Source organism: Haliaeetus leucocephalus, unplaced genomic scaffold (assembly GCF_000737465.1).
Source record: "Haliaeetus leucocephalus isolate CR32 unplaced genomic scaffold, Haliaeetus_leucocephalus-4.0 Scaffold184, whole genome shotgun sequence".
Classification (NCBI taxonomy): Eukaryota; Metazoa; Chordata; class Aves; order Accipitriformes; family Accipitridae; genus Haliaeetus; species Haliaeetus leucocephalus.
The window spans coordinates 9,839,007-9,854,742 of NW_010972620.1; the positions used below are offsets into that span (position 1 = coordinate 9,839,007).

The 15,736-nt window shown below is 44.4% G+C and overlaps 1 protein-coding gene across 2 annotated transcripts in view; it reads right to left on the reverse strand.

Moving 5' to 3' along the window:
* SUFU (suppressor of fused homolog (Drosophila)) overlaps window positions 1–14,913 on the reverse strand; it is a 94,445-nt gene extending 79,532 nt beyond the window's left edge. For both annotated transcript variants that reach the window (XM_010564815.1, XM_010564816.1), the window contains exons 1-2: window positions 14,791–14,913; window positions 9,736–9,870 (exon numbers count right to left, since the gene is read on the reverse strand). In XM_010564815.1, the coding sequence (XP_010563117.1) occupies window positions 9,736–9,836 (101 nt within the window). In that variant the 5' untranslated portion in view covers window positions 9,837–9,870; window positions 14,791–14,913. The remainder of the gene's footprint in view (window positions 1–9,735; window positions 9,871–14,790) is intronic.
* Between the last annotated feature and the right edge of the window lie 823 nt (window positions 14,914–15,736).

The following is a 15,736-nucleotide window of genomic DNA, read 5'->3' on the forward strand; positions in this document are numbered from 1 at the left end:
ATTGTAAGACAAAATCCAAAAGGATATAATCAATCTTGGCCTCTTTAAATCAAACAAAGGAGGAAAGAAAGCATCATTCCTCCCCTTCCCTTCAGTGGGTCCAGGCTTATCCCTAAAGATTTTAATAGTGGTAAAATAGTTTTGCCTCTCAGCCAAACCACTTCAGTTACGGAAACTGCAGAATGGCTCAGCTTCTCTTACAAACAGGAGTAAAGTTGGGAGAGCAATGTCAACTTACAGCATATTTCAGTACCACTTACTTTTTAGTGCAGTAAGCACAAACATGCTCCTCATGTTCCTGATCACTTTAGAAGGAATAACCTACCCAGTCAAACAGTTCAGCATACAGTTCATCACAGCCACTCTGCTACAGAAAATCCCCCATCCATCTCTGAATACTAAATTCTTTGCTTTTCTGCTTAATGTTACTCTTCTGGGTAAAAAAGAATTCAAGGCCCAGAGACGTATTATTTTTGCATAATAAAGTTATACATATGGATTCAACTTAGCTAGGAAATGTCAACTTAAGGCTTGTCTTCATGAGGAAATTTACTGTAACTAGTCTACCAGTATAATTATATTGCTGTAGTTCTACTGGTAAAATTCCCCTGTTGAGCCTTATTCATAACAACAGCCGCCTTTATGGTTTATTTTTGTCGACTATGCCAAAAAAGGCCCCTGCTCCAGAAAGGCCACAACAATTCACAGGGGAGGAGGGGAAGGAGCTATGCCAGTGCAACTGAAGCAGTAGAAAGAATAACAGTATAGAAATGGTAGTATTTCTCCATACTAACTATTTGCTACAAAAAAAATGAAATGCTGTAAGAAAACTATACTGTACATCAGATATTGTTGCAGGTATGTGCCAGTTCCATGCCACATTTCATAGCTTTGGTAAAATTCCCCAAGCCAGACACTGCTCTGCATCAGCCCCTCCATGTGCATCCCTTTGTTCTCACCTTCTCCCCAGCTGCTGCAGTGCATTTCCCAGGTGCACATCCTTTCCCCCATTCCCTTACAGGAGCAATGCCTCACAGCCCAGCAACTGCCCTGGGCCCCTTGGACAGAGCACTGACCCTCCAAAACAAATGGGTGTTAAAGACCAGCCCTTCTGGTTTACAGTTTGCATCTCAGGGACAAGAGTTAGCTGAAAAGCAAACAGCACTCTTTGCAAAAGGGATTTTAAAACAATTGCCCTTCACTTCGGCAGTGCAAGAATGCTGAGCTAGACAAAACAATGAGCCATCTGTGCACTCTTCCCTCCTTCCCTTGTCTCTATCCTCTGGGCTTAAATCAGAGCTCCCCAAGAATGGCCGAGTCCCCCTTCACCTCCACCCACCGTGTTTATATCCTGCAAAAAACTGTTTTTTTCCCCCCCCCCCCCTTTTTTGGCATTTTGTTCTTAAGAGCCCTTGCAAAAACATCCTTTAAATGTCAGCCCTTTGTCAGGTGGTATTCCATCTACCCAGCTTTGTCAAGTAATCAAAAAATGCCTCCCACCAGACGATCTGTTCCTTGTTTACCATCCCTGGAGGCAGAGTGGCACTCAGGAGCCCTAGCCACCCCTTTGTCCAAGGAAGGGAATACCATCTGAATGGGAGACCACCAAAGATTTGCAGCCCTCTTTTGTTAGGCTGGTGTCACTGCCTATTGGGCCTCGATTCAAAATTGAGATGACAGTAGAGAGGCAGCTGAGTTAGGTAATCACTATGGAGTTTCCAGCTTAGGAGAGAGAAATACCAATAGCTCAAATTTTCAAATAAAATTGGTAATTTTATTACCAGTGGTAATTTGTGGTTACCAATTGTACCACTGACTCATGAAGAAACACAGACTATTCTAGTACTAGTCAGGAAGGCATGTTCCCAATGCTAAATCTGTGTTGAGGAAAAAAAGGGATTAGGTATGAATAACAGCATTCAGATGCATCTCTTCAAACATTCATTTTGTTAGTATCATTATTCCAGGCAGCAAAGGGATAAAGAAGTCAACCCTCCTTTGATCTCACAGCCGGAATGGCCACACAGCTCAAAAAATGCTTTTACCTTCATGTCCCTTGGAAAAAAAAGCCCACTATCTTTTATTTCTTCCTTTTTGGAACATCCTAAACAGATCTTTATCACATAAACCAATCTTTCACTAGAAGACCCAACTTTGATCCCTAGTCACTCCTCTTCCCAGCAGGGTGAACTCGCTGGGAGAGCAGAGCCTGCAAGCTCTCCCACGTCATTCAGCACTAAACCAGCTGGGAGATGAGAGTAAGGAAGCCCTGTCTCAGGCCAACTCTCCTCCCATATGCCAAGATCATAAATGTCAAAGTTCTGCTGACAAAAAGAAATCATCTAGTTTGAACACTATGCACCTTTCCCTGCATCGCAGCAAGAGGCTCATCTTACCAGGATGCACGTGCAGATGCGCTACTGAACCAGAAGCGGGACTTGCCTTCAGTATCGCTCAGCTATAAACCTACTTCCAGTCTTTTTTTTTTCTTGAGAACAGTCTGTCTTGTAAATTCAACTATCGTGCTGTAAACGTTAAACAAATTTCCTTCAATGCTTCAAAAAAAATTCCAAATCTAGCACAGTTCAAGCATGCTCTCATCCCACAACCTCCGCACGCAAACACAGATAGACCGCAGCACAAAGCGGACTTCTCTCTGTAGGTGGCCTACATCTTTCATGTTATTAACAGTGCTAACTACCTCCAACAAATGACATTTGGACGCCAAGCACACTCTGCCTGGGAGGAAGGAAAAAAAGATTTCCCCATGGTGACCATAGCTTCAAGGGAGGTCTACCTCCAGCAGAGAAACTCAGGTCTTAGACAGTCCTGGTGCATTGCCTCAGTCATTGGAGGGACACTGTCAATGGGGCGTGTAAATAGGCATGATGCTTGGTTTAACTGGGTTTTTTTGCCTGGGAAATAGGGAATTGAACCTTACATGATCACACTTGTGCATGTGCTTCTTTAAGATGTCCCCACAATTTTTTAACTCGCTGGTCAAATTCAATCAAGCTCTTCAAAGGAAGGGTTTTCCCCAAAATACCACATTTCTATGAAGTAGGCAGAAACAAACAGCCAGACACAAGAGAAGGATCTACAGGCACTCCCAATAAGCAGATTTCAGTAGAAGCACAACTGTATTTCTAGACACCAAAGAATCCACACAGGTGAGACCTGTTAAAAGTACCCTCATTTTGGGAAAAGCTCAGTCTAACTTGTAAATTTATAGACGTGAAAAAAACCCAACCACAAGACAAATCCATTGAAAACTGCATCTTATTGCCTCCCTGCAGCTAAACTACTCCTTTCAACTCCAACAGATTCTCAAATAAGCTATCATTAAAAGGAAATACCTTTTTTGTCACATAACTCCCTAATTCTGTGGCCTCTCCCTTCCCACTCTGCCATGAACCTTCCTCTCCCCTCAGCCTCAGAAAAAAGACCAACTGGAAAAATAAGCATCACATTTGGAGTCAATCTTTGATAGACAAACAAGAGACCAAGGAAGAAAAAGTAAGCCCAGACTATGGTGCCCATCTTGGACTCTCCCTCCTCCAAGTCCTAGCTCTTGTACCTCTTTCCTAAATTGATGTTTACCAATGTCCTCTTCCATGTCATTCCCTATAGCTGGGGCAGATGCTCCACCTCCAGCAATGGTACACAGAAGAAACACTTCTTCAGTGCACTGGCTAAAGTTCAATACCCACAGATGAAGCCACAGCAACATGAAGCAGGAATTTATGGAGATTTGGAAGAAGCTCCTCAGGGTGACTGTAAATCACCAGAATTTCACTGCTGTCATGGCTGTGCCCCATGACCAACTTGTCACAGTCACACCTCACAGAAGTCTGACCCAGGAGCAGAACCACTATTTCCTGATCCTCAACTTGAGGATATGTCCCCAAAACTCAACCTCACTTCACTATTCCATGTGCAGAAGTAGCTACCACACAGCCAGCCCTGACACAGCAGGTATCCTTTAACTTCAGAGCCTAGTGAAACAAAATTAGGATGAGGAAGGGAGGGTTTATGCTATGCTATTGTTTAAGAAAGTCCTCAGGTTCCTCTGTGAAGTATGCTTCAACACCACGCTTGAAAGAAACTGGACGCCATGAAAGATGGAAGAAAACCTTGGGTTTTAAATAATTTTCCTTGCATTCCAGGCTCAACTCCTAAACTAAACTTATTTGATCTTTCATCTCTCCAAGGTAGACATGCTGAACTCCACAAAATCTTATCTGAAATACAGATCCACAACAACCACGACCCCTCTCTAACTTACTGTCTTCCCAAAGGCCCCTTATTTTATTGCATTTTCATGAAAACAAAGAAGGGCAGAGTCAGTCTCCACCATTTTAAAAGCATTCAGTCACCTTGGATTTTGGTGTAATATTTCAGCGGTGCTTTAGGCATGTGGTTTGTAAAGCACTTAGGGACCCATTAAATACCAAAATTTAAGGCTAAAGGCTGGCAAGCTGAGGGCAGCGAGCTTTTAAATTTATGAAAGGCTACAGAACTAAGAGGCCACTAAAGTGACAGCTGTCAGCACCACTCCGTCCTACATTCATGAAGGCTCAAAGGAGAAGCCAGCACGCACTCAAAAGAAAGAGAGCACTCGTTCCAACTTTCAGGCTATTTTCTAAATACTCTTTTCAAACTCCTTTCATACTTGGAAAAAGCCTTCCAGAAAACATCCACCCCTCTGCAAGCCTTGCATTTGTTACCTGATCCAGTTTTGCGCTCCTTTTTCTTCCTCCCAGCTCTAACAAGCATCCTTGCCCTCTTACAAGTTAAGGTCATTCAGAGGATCTATACAAGCAAGCAGAACACAAGCTGGACTGGAGATCTTGAAAGGCTCATGCTTACCCTCACCTTTAATAGGGAGGCACCACCCACAGAGACAACACGTTATCCCGGCATGCACCGCTCCCTCCTGATCCAAATGGTAAGTAGCACAAATCAAAAGGACCACAGCAAGTTGGAACCTGTTGTCTCCGCGGGTGGTACCCTGCATCTGTATTAGAGATGAAGGCAGCTGTAATCTCTTCGGTTTTATGCAAATGGGATGCTGCGCTTCAGCTCCTGGCTAGCTGCCAGGAAAGAAAAAAAAAACCACAACCAAAACCAAAAACCACCACCCTTGTCAATATGAAGTTTGTGTAGATCAGGAAACCCAATGATTGGAATTTGCATAAAAAGCTAAACATCAAAACACAGTTGGCATGTTTCTTCTCAGGCTGTGGGAAGGCCACAAATACAAATATTATCTCTTAACCTAGCCATAATTTAAGCTTTGCTTTCTATTGTGGCTCTGAATTACAACCTTGCAATTTTAATACAAATAAGACTATTCAAGGTTTTCAGGAATTCTATCGCATCATGGTTCTCATTTTCCACACACTTTTTAAACTGTTAACAAAAAGGATGAGCACTTGAACTACAGGAACAGTTAACGGGAGATTCAGCCTTGGCCTTATAGTAACTTGGAGATAGAAGTCAGTCTGGTGAAAACACACATCACTTCCTAGCTCCCTGGACAACCCTGCAAACCCCTGCGCCAGCACAATCCAGGGCTGGAGCACGCCACAGCACCGCAGTAGCTGAAGCTGGCATTGCCACTGATGGAGTCCAAGTCCAGCTATGCTTGCTGATGCTGCCTTCCCCAGGTACCCATTCTCCACATAGGCAGAAGTTCCCATCATGCCTGGAAACTGCAGGAAGGATCAGGTGCCTCCGCCTCAGCCCTGCCAACGGTCCGGCATTGGAGTACGAATCTGCAATTGTCAGCTGAGGCACCGCACTTGGTGCGGACGCACAGGGACACGTTCCTTGCTGCTGACACTGCTGTGGGGCAGTAGCTGCCAGCAAGGGGTGGAGAAGGGTGCAGGACTTGTCTCCTCTCCCACAACTGCACCAGCCACATGCTCCCTGCCAGCATGCTCACACGTTACACACACATGCGTCACTGCAGTGTGGAATCTCTTCAGAAAGCAAGAACAGTCCAGAAAAAGGCCCTACTCTAACCCTGCTGAATAGATTCAAGAAGTTACACATTGGTTTTGATTTTGAAGTAGATAGAAAAAGTTAAAAATGGAGTACAACTTGCAAAAATGTCCCGGAAGGATTTCTGGTGCCACTCAAGTTGTGCAACATGCTCAACTGGAGAGACTTATTTCCATGCAAGCAGCTTGGCATGAAATCCCACTGAAAGGCCTGCGGTTCCCTAACACTGTCATGACGTCATGATTTAGGATTTTTAGAGCAATCAGCCCAGCACAGCTGGTGTCATGGTTGCCATTATACCATGAAACACTGAATGGTTTTAAATGAAAAAGGTTTCCCCGTTTGAAATTCTTAGATTTCTTCCATCTTATTCTGTGGACTCTTTAAACCAGACCAGTTCTGTAAGCAGAGTATATAGCTGATATTTAAGCAGAGCAGGAAATAGTGCTGCTTTAACTGAAAATAAATCTGTCAACAAGCAGACACAGGGAGAGTTCCACTTCAGACTTTTCAGGTTCTTATTAAAAAATATAAATTAAAGTCAACATTTTCACTTTGCTTGCTACATCTGTTTGCTATTCCATTATAAATAAAAATATAGGGGCCTCCAATTCAGTGTTAGTTCACTCAAAAATTCAAAAAGTCCTTTTCATTTAATACTGCATTATAATTGATCTAGATTGTACTGTATTAACTAACGAGGTCCACAAGAAATAAGCTATACATTACCCAAAGTCAAGCTGGGAGATTAAAAAGACCTTTGGCAGTGTACTATCCTTCCCTTTCTAAAGGATGAAAGGCAGAAATATTATGGAAGCACATCCCTATTGTAGGAACCTTGCTGACTGTCACAAGCAGATCCAGCTCTGCACTCTTTGCAGAGAGAGCCGGGAAACCAAAAAAACCCACAAACTAACTCCTATCTTCAGAGGCTAGGGCAGTCAAGCCGAGTTCAGTGCCACACCAGCTTTAAAGGAAATCTTCCAAAGATTTAAACAACGCCCCTGTCACCCCACACTCTGGCCAACCATCCCGCAGAATGCTTTACCTGGGACAGCAGAATCCCAAAGTCTTTCAAGCAACAAAGAGACTGATACCCATTTTCTTAAAGAAAGGCTTTATTAAATTCTCTGCTGGAGAATAAGAGCCTCCCGAGCATGTAGGAAAACCACCACATTCCTGAAGTGTGCACCCAGTGCTGGTCTGGTGATGTGCAGTTCACAGGGCAGTCGCATTTCAGGAGTAGTCAGCAAACAGCAACTGCTGTTGAGAGCAAGAATTGCTGGTGAGTGCTCAGCTCCTTTGACAATCTTCTCTCTGCCTGTCTACAGTGCTCTCCTACCAGGTGATAACTTCAGGTTCAGTGTTTAAGAGACATGTAGGTTTTGACAGCTTTACCACATGCATAATTGTATATAAAGACTTTTTGCCATAAAGGCAGAGCCAGGTTTCTCGACAGCACATTAAGTTCTGTAGCTCCAAGAATGAGGCCAAAATAAAGGTGACAATGCTGCAGACAGCTGAACATCTCAAAGCAAGTGACACAGGGACATCCCACTGTGGAGCTGGGAACACCTATTCCAGCCACACAGAGAGAAGGGAAACACATGCATGTACTCAGGGCATGGAGATCACTTCGATGGATCTGAGCAGGCCTGTGTTCAAGAGGCTGCAGCCAACATCCCCGAAGCAGCACAGCAGCAAGGGCTCGCTATTTGCTTGCAGTGCCCAGCTGCAGCAGCCTCTGGCAGCGCAGTGCCAGGGGCAGCCAAGGCACACCAGCTCTCTAAGCTTCCTCCCAGACTCATGTACATACAGGGCATTCAGGTGCTTCAGACCTCCCAGAGCATGGCACAGAATTTGCTCCTGCTTCACTCAACAGGCCTTGGAAATCGCCTGCAGCCTATGTCGAGAGATGGGGGTTTAACTCCTGTGCCCTGCAACCACCAAAAGGCATATTCCATTACCTCAATCCAAATTTCCAGACCAAACTGTATGACAGTATGAAGATTTAGGAGGTCTTCTGCCAGGAAGTTATTTAAAGTTGTGACATTCCACCTGCGTGATACTTTCACTCCCCCACCACCAAGATTTCCACTACAGAAGAACAACAGTTTTTGGTCTAGCAGACAGGTTTTGAGACCAAGAAGCCAGAGCACGTGCCAGCACCAAGGAGGCTGTGTCCTCACATAATTCGCTTCTTCATTCATAAAAACACACCACCCTTCATGTCTTCAGCTGAGACCCTCACGTCCACTCCCTGCTCTCACCCAAAACCATCAGGAAAGAGTTTAAGCAAAGAGAATAGTCTCACCATGGGAAAACTTCAGGCTGACAAGTCACCAAATAGAGGAAGTCAGCACAGCACTTACTGCCTCCAAAATTAGTCCCATCAAAACAAGGTGGGCAAACACAGGTCGCCTAATCTTGGCAACCTCAGATTTTCACTGGCAAAGATTAAATATCATGATCTGAGAACAAAGGCACCACATGAAGGCCTGCATGTCCATGGTAAGGTCTCTTGTGGAAGCAAAGGAAGGAAGCCTTTAACTTCACTTCTCTTCGTTTCTTTCACTTGCCCTACCTTTCCTCTGCCCCAGCAACTAATGCCTGGGGTTTGTTGTTAGCATATGTGTTGGTTAAATGTCCCAGGCAGATCTCTGTGACACTAGGGTCCTGTATAAACTCCAGTCTTAAGAGACTTGTCTCCTGAAAAACAGTTCTGTAACCACAAACATGAGAAAAAAAACAGGAGAAACTGCCTTGAGGACGTGGGTAAGGTTAAAGAAGCTGCCTGACTGCTGCTGTTGCAAGAGAAGCACCTGGGTGAAAAAAAAAAGCTGGTGGCTGAATCTTAACCAAGACAAACACAGGAAGGAAAGCTTGGGTGAACAAACCAGGGCCTTTGCTGCACCATTCATCAAGGACATTTACCCTGAAACTATGAAACAGCACAGTTTCACTAAACAGCAACAGCAGAAACCTTTGGCCATTTCTGGCTGGTTAAAAGGCCATGTTCACAGCCCCAAGATCATGACACCCTGGCTACTGCTACTCACTTTAACTGGAGTTAAGGAGCAAGGTCAGTAAAAAAAAAAAGACAAGAATAAGGTTAGATCATGCTGCTTGCCTGGTCTTATACAAAATGCCTATTAAAGATCATCCATACCAACAAATTAAGAAAACAATTTAATTACTAGAGAAAAGACAGTCAAACAATTAGAATTTTATGCTTCTGTTACACAAATTGGCACTTTATACAGCAGCCACCGGGGTGGCAGTCCGCTGACAGTAACACTGCTGTGCCAGCAATAGGAAATATGCCCTTACAGCAGTTTTCCAGAGGAAGGCATTTAACATGCACAGGGAGGGGTCAGGATTTAAGTGTATGACCATAACAGACTACCAAGAATGAAAAACACAAGACATTCAGTTAAAAAAATATTTCCCAACCAGTTAAAAGAAATTAAAAAAAATTAAAAAAAAAAAAAAATCACTCAACAATGACAAGGAAATATATTGCATTCAAAGCCTGCAAAGGGGAACATAGTAATTTTTCTACATCCAAGAACAGACGTACATCACCCCTCGCAAGACCAGGGCTAAGATATTCTCAGCAGAAAACCAGCTGTTCAAATAATAAGAACAGCAGGACAGGGTTTTACCTATGCTCCACCAAAACGCAACACAAAACACAACATGCAGCAACAGAACTTAAATGACACTTACTCATGTACTCTGTTGTCTCCATACAAGTCACTTAACCCAAAGCTGACATAGTGCCAGTGCTCAGGAACATTCAGCGCTGGGTTTCCCAGGTTTCTGTACATGCTAACGTAGTCCAGAGGGTCAGGTCCTCCCAACCTGCATTAAAACCAGAAAGATTCTTGGGTAAGTTAGTTTATTCAAGACAAATGGAAAGTCTCCAAAGGTGCTACAAAGGGCTGTACAAAGACCTGCTTTAAAACACAGCTACTGATGAAAATGAAATTATCATGTTCAAGTTACCTCAAAAAAAAACAACCCACAAAAAAACCCAAACCTAAAAAATTGAGGAGAAAGGTTAAGTCCAGAAAGCTTCAAGCACAGGAAGGCAAAGTGCACGTGCACAACATACTACAATGTTCTTAACATTAAAGCATAAAAACCTCTGGAAAATCATATTAAAGCTTCCACAAAACACAAAGAAAATTGGAAAATTGTACTAGTAAAAGAGCAATAGCTGTATCTGCACTGCAAGCTCTTAATTCAGTCCAGAGGCACATACCTCAATTAAAAAAAAAAAAAACAAACAACTCCGATGCTATTCCTCAAAGCAGATTTTGAAATGGCTAAGTTTTGAGGAAACTAATCTATACTTCTGAACATAGACATGACAGTTAAAATAGTGGAAGAGAAAAACGTTGATTCAGAAAAATTAGTACCAGAACTTGTAAAATACACTAGCTGCATTAGTCAAGAATGCCTAAAAAGCATCACTGCACCCTCTGCTTCAACGTTAGAATGGGTTCCTTAAAAGAACACTACTTAAAAGTCAATGCAGCACAGCCAGACTACGTTAAACAGCAAGGAAACGAGGCTGGTGTGCCAGCAGAGAGCACAGCGTACTCTTCCTGCCGCTTGCCATCACGTCTGCCCACGCAGAGGCAGGTCAACTCCCCACCAAAGGAAGGAACATGCTAGACCATTTTGCTCACTGTTCACCCTGTCAATCATAAAACACAGAGGCAGAAGCAAGCAAGAAGAGACAAGACATCAAACCACCTACCACAAGCATTTACGGAATAGCGTGAGCAGCTTTTTAACTGTTTCGTGCCTCCAATTCATTTTTCTTCAAGTAAAATACTCTCAACTGCTCCAAACAACAAAATTCAAACTAAGATGACCCCCTTCACTCAACCACTTATTTCACACCAATTTCCCTCATCTACATCATCTGTTGAGACCCTGACTATCATCTGCAGCTTGCAGGGCATGCTTGCGCTTCCCTCACTAGCCCTGGGCGTTTGTGTATCCTCATTACACACACCACAACTGCTGCACAAAAAGCATTTGAGCACCTCAGTTTTGCTCCCTCATTAAAGCACCACTGCCTTATATCAAACACTGGCAGGCTTGGCAAGAATACTTTCTCAGCATCTAGCCTGCTCATCAGCCTCTTGTAGCACCCTCCACTACCACTGCTCCATGCCTCCTGGAAGCGTTTGTGCTTCACACGTGGAGACCTGTACCTAGCCTTACCAAGGAAGCTCTGGGATGATCAAACAGCAAAGCTTAATTGCAATTATCCCACTTAAGGCCAGCACCCTTCTCAGAGTCCCATCTAGCAGCACAGAGGAAATTCTGACAAGCGGTTCAATCCTCAGGCATGAGCATAACCAGGCTGCTGGTAGTAAAGTCAGTTACACCCACTGGCTTCAGAAAACAGGCACAGAAGAGGTTTAACCCTGAGCTTGCACAATTACCCCTAGATCACATTCAACAAGTACAGCAATTTCTTTAAGTTCATTTAGGAGAGACCCTTGAGAAGACAGGGTTTTTCAGAGCTGGGGTAGCTGGCATTGCAGAACAGAGGTGCTAAAAAGTCACTTTGCAATTCTGTACTGGCCTCACCACAGAGCTGCAGCACCTGGGCATCTCCACAGGAGATTCTCCAGAGGAGTAGTCACCATGGCTGGACAGATGGATCCAGCCCTCACTGGTAGCTCATTGGTCTGGCAAGAGGCCAGCCAGCACCTGGTCCAGCTGACAGGCAAAGCATCTGTAAGAAGGTGCTTGCCAGGCTGAGCTCTGAGGAGAGTTAATGCACATGGGGACTCCCCAGGTTTATCACCTGCAGGGAAGATGGTGCCAGGAAGGGCCATGAGAGCAGGTTTCCTGTTGTTTCCAGAAGGCACCTACATACTCTACACAGATTTCTAGTGACACTGATACACTATTTGAAATCCTCTGCCCACCTCCTGCTGCCCAACCTTATCAAGTCTGTACAAAGTAATATATTGGCTTGCTGTATTAAAAGGCCTGTGGCCTCCCTCCTACTGCTGCAGGAAAAAAAAAAGCAGAGCAGGGTTATCTAGCAGAAGTGACTCTCCCTAGGACAGCTTCCCTCCTCTTAAGTCACATAAGGTCACTATGGTGGCTCCAGGCCAGCTCCAGCTTCCCAGCAGGTCAGTCAAGGATGCAGCCCAGGATATCAGAGCAGGACAGAGGGGATGAGCACCCCACTCCCAGTAATGGCACCGAGGTCTATTGGCGAGGGCTAAGTCAGAATTATGCAGCCTTCTTGTATGACAAATGGCATCTTTATGCTGTAACAGGCAAACTGGTGAGGAAGCACAAGGAATGTATGTTAGACCCTGGGATAGAGCAGAGTTTGATTCTCAGTGGCAGCCTGGGAAAAACCATTCTCAAAGTCTAGCAATAGCTTGAAACATTCACAAAAAAAAAAATGAGTCCCCCTCTGACATACCCCATCTCCAGCTGTTCCCTCTCACCAGCACCAGGTCACACTGGAGACTGAGATCTCTGCCATAGATACCCATTCAGGTGGCTAAGTTCAGGGTATGGTACCAACACCCTGGCCAGCGCTCAGGCTCCCCACGGCAGTAACTCCCAGATCCATGATGGAAGCAGCCAGGTGGAAGCAATTCCAGACAGGATAGCCACTGACCCCCAAGGAGTGGCAGTGAACAGCAGCAGCCACACACAATTATCACCTGACTGGGAAGACTCCAGAGCAAGGGAGGTCAACACACTGACCAGCAAACCAGTGCAAGAGATTAGCATGTGGTCAGAGCAGATGTGTAGGATTTGCAACGAAGGGAAAACACCTCCACCTGCTAAGCAACAAGCATCTCCCACACACACAAAACCTGCTTCCAAACTGGGTTTAATAACACCTTAGATGTCAAATGAGTCGCACTGGAACTCTGCTGACACAGGCACTTTGACATTGACAACATGCAAGACAAACCCTTATACTACCCTTTTTCGGGACAGGGAACTGCTCTGTGAGCACACTCCTCCCCAGGGCTACTCAAACAGATTCGTCAGATCTGATGCAGACAGTGAGCAAGTCCTGCCTAGACTGCACTAGGTGAGCCAGATACCTCTCCCTCTCTCCTGCTGGCAATCCCATGCTTCTCTCCAAAGGCCAAACCTCTCTGGAGACCCACAGCACCATGCTACCCAGAAGGCAGCTGCAGCGATGTGGCACCAGCTGGCTCAGGGGAGCCGAGCTCTGTCCTGCCCAGAGCAGACCCAGCCAACGTTAGCTACCCACTGGTTTAAACACTGCATGACAATCCAGACAGACCATCTTTACTCCCCGAGAAATTTGGTAGGCTTGGAAGAGAGTCAGACAAAAAGCCTGCAGCAGTGACTAATTAAATTTTGAAAAATACACATCCAAGCCATATACCCATCTCAAAATTGCTGCAACTGCAGGAGCATCCAGCACCAGCTTTAACCCAGCTACCTGGAACACAGCTAGTAACATACCCATGGCAATAATGCTCACCAAAGGCTAGTCAGCACAGATATTTATCCAGTTTCGGTGGCAGGTTTTGCTGCTACGCTAACTAGTCTAGCACTGCTAATGCCTGCTCTAGTACATCCTCCCACCCACAGCTGCTGTTGCAAGGTTCGACCTTGTATCACAATCTACATATCAGTACATGCATTCACACAAAGAGCTGGAAGCGTTGGAGGGTTTTATTAGGAAGAGCCCAACTTCAAAGCCAGAGGTACAGTACAAATTTGTTACATTCTCTATTCATGGAGCTCATTCAGGAGCAAGAAGGGCAGCCTCAGGGGAAACACAGTATTTGCATCTGCACCAAGAGTCTTCTTTTGACTGATGTTAAGAGCGCTCTGAAGATTCTGTGGAAGGAGAAACCGGAGGTGGGCAGAGAGGAAACAGCTCCACAATGGGAAAAAAATGGAAAATTCCCAATCCATTCACTCTAAAAAGTCATTAGTAGATTGTTTATAGTCACTTCCCACAGCTGACAACAGGACTGCTTTTCACAGCTACCTTTTGACAATGCTTCAGAAGTAGTCCATGATCCCAAAGCGGCTGCAGACCACAGGTCAACAGACTGGTTTTTGAGTACATGGCCTAAATTCAAGACAGGTGTTGAAAAACCAACAGTCCAGCCCAAATTCTGCTTATTTCAAAACCTATCACAAAGGAAATTACAAATTTGGTTTTTCACCAGCATGAATCCTCTGCATCAAGACACTTCACTCAGAGATATTTTTAAAATAAAAGCAGATACTAGTTATCAACAGAGAAAAACTCCTTCTCACCGCATGGCCTTTATAAATACAGCCAGGAACTCTTCCAAGAAATTCTGATTGCAATCATGAACTCTCTCCCAAGATATGCAAATAGCATTTAAAAAAAGACTAGTTCCATGAAATAATCCACACGGCTAAACCCCTTCATTTAATAGGTATGTGGTTCTGCAGATTCTCCAATGTTACAAAGTAAGGATCTGCTCTGCCGTGCAAGCCGAAGAATACAACTTCAGCTCCCCGAACAAAAAAAATTGCTGTTAACCATACTGAAACTGATACGTATAATTAAAACCTGATTAGTGTTACAATATTTCTCCTCAAAGGCAGGGAACTTTGTTCAGCAATTTCCTCTTCTAATCTAAACCAACTAGTAGCTAGCAGCCCAGGCAGAGGACAGACTAGCAGAGAGCAAGCAGGGACAGAAGTCATTCTACTAGACTTAATCAAGCTCCAAGTTTCACCTAACAAAGAGAGAGAAAGTACCTGTAGTGTCCACGTAGGTTCCACCTTGCACAAGAATTTCCTGCACAGGACACCAGCAAGAAGCTCACCTCCGATTTCTATGAGCGAAGCTCTCAACTCTCGCTGCCGGCTGAGACAGTTGGAAGAACCGCTAAGTAGAAAATGCCAGGATAAACAGGCCTTCATGTTACTTCTCATTTGCAATGGGCCATCACTGCTAATGCAGTTTTTTTAGTGCTTGAGCTCCAGTTGCATTGAAGCCCTAATCAACCCCTTAAGCAAACAAGCAACAAGGTTCCTTCCCAAACAAGGGTCTCTGACATTCTTTGTTATAGACCTAAATCTCCCTCCAACCCACACAAATCTTACATCACTCCAGTCAGTAGTGTTATAAGCTGTTGATGGAAAAGAAGTGCTGACTCCCAAATCAAGGTGACTGGAAACTCAACAAGCTTGAATATCTAAGATCAGAAACAGATGTAAAAAACAGACTGATCAGACCATCACTGAAGTACTGGCCAGCACAGATGATTAAGAATTTAGTTGTATTTTGAGGTCCCAGATTTGCAACATCTTATCTGAGCCCACTGTGTCAGTTTAAGTACACAAAACCCCTAAGCAATAAGGGCTAACAAACATATTTCTCGCTAGAACCACATAAAAACAACACTTCTTTGGAAGACAACAGAAATAGCTTGGCTGTCGGAACAGAACACAGGGAGGATGTTATTTTGCTGTTGCTCAGGACTCAATCAGATAGAGACATACAGGTTAAAATGAACTGTAAATAAAGAAGTTGAGCATTTACTAAACTTTTTCCAAGCGCAGGAGTAGGGACTGGTCAATGTCAGATCCAGCAAACACTCGGGGGTGATCTGATCATGTTCCTTAGGCCCAGAAGAGGGGGCTGAGCAGCAAAGCAATAGTAAAAAGCAAAAGGAACTCCTCTTCGCACAGGGCTAGACAC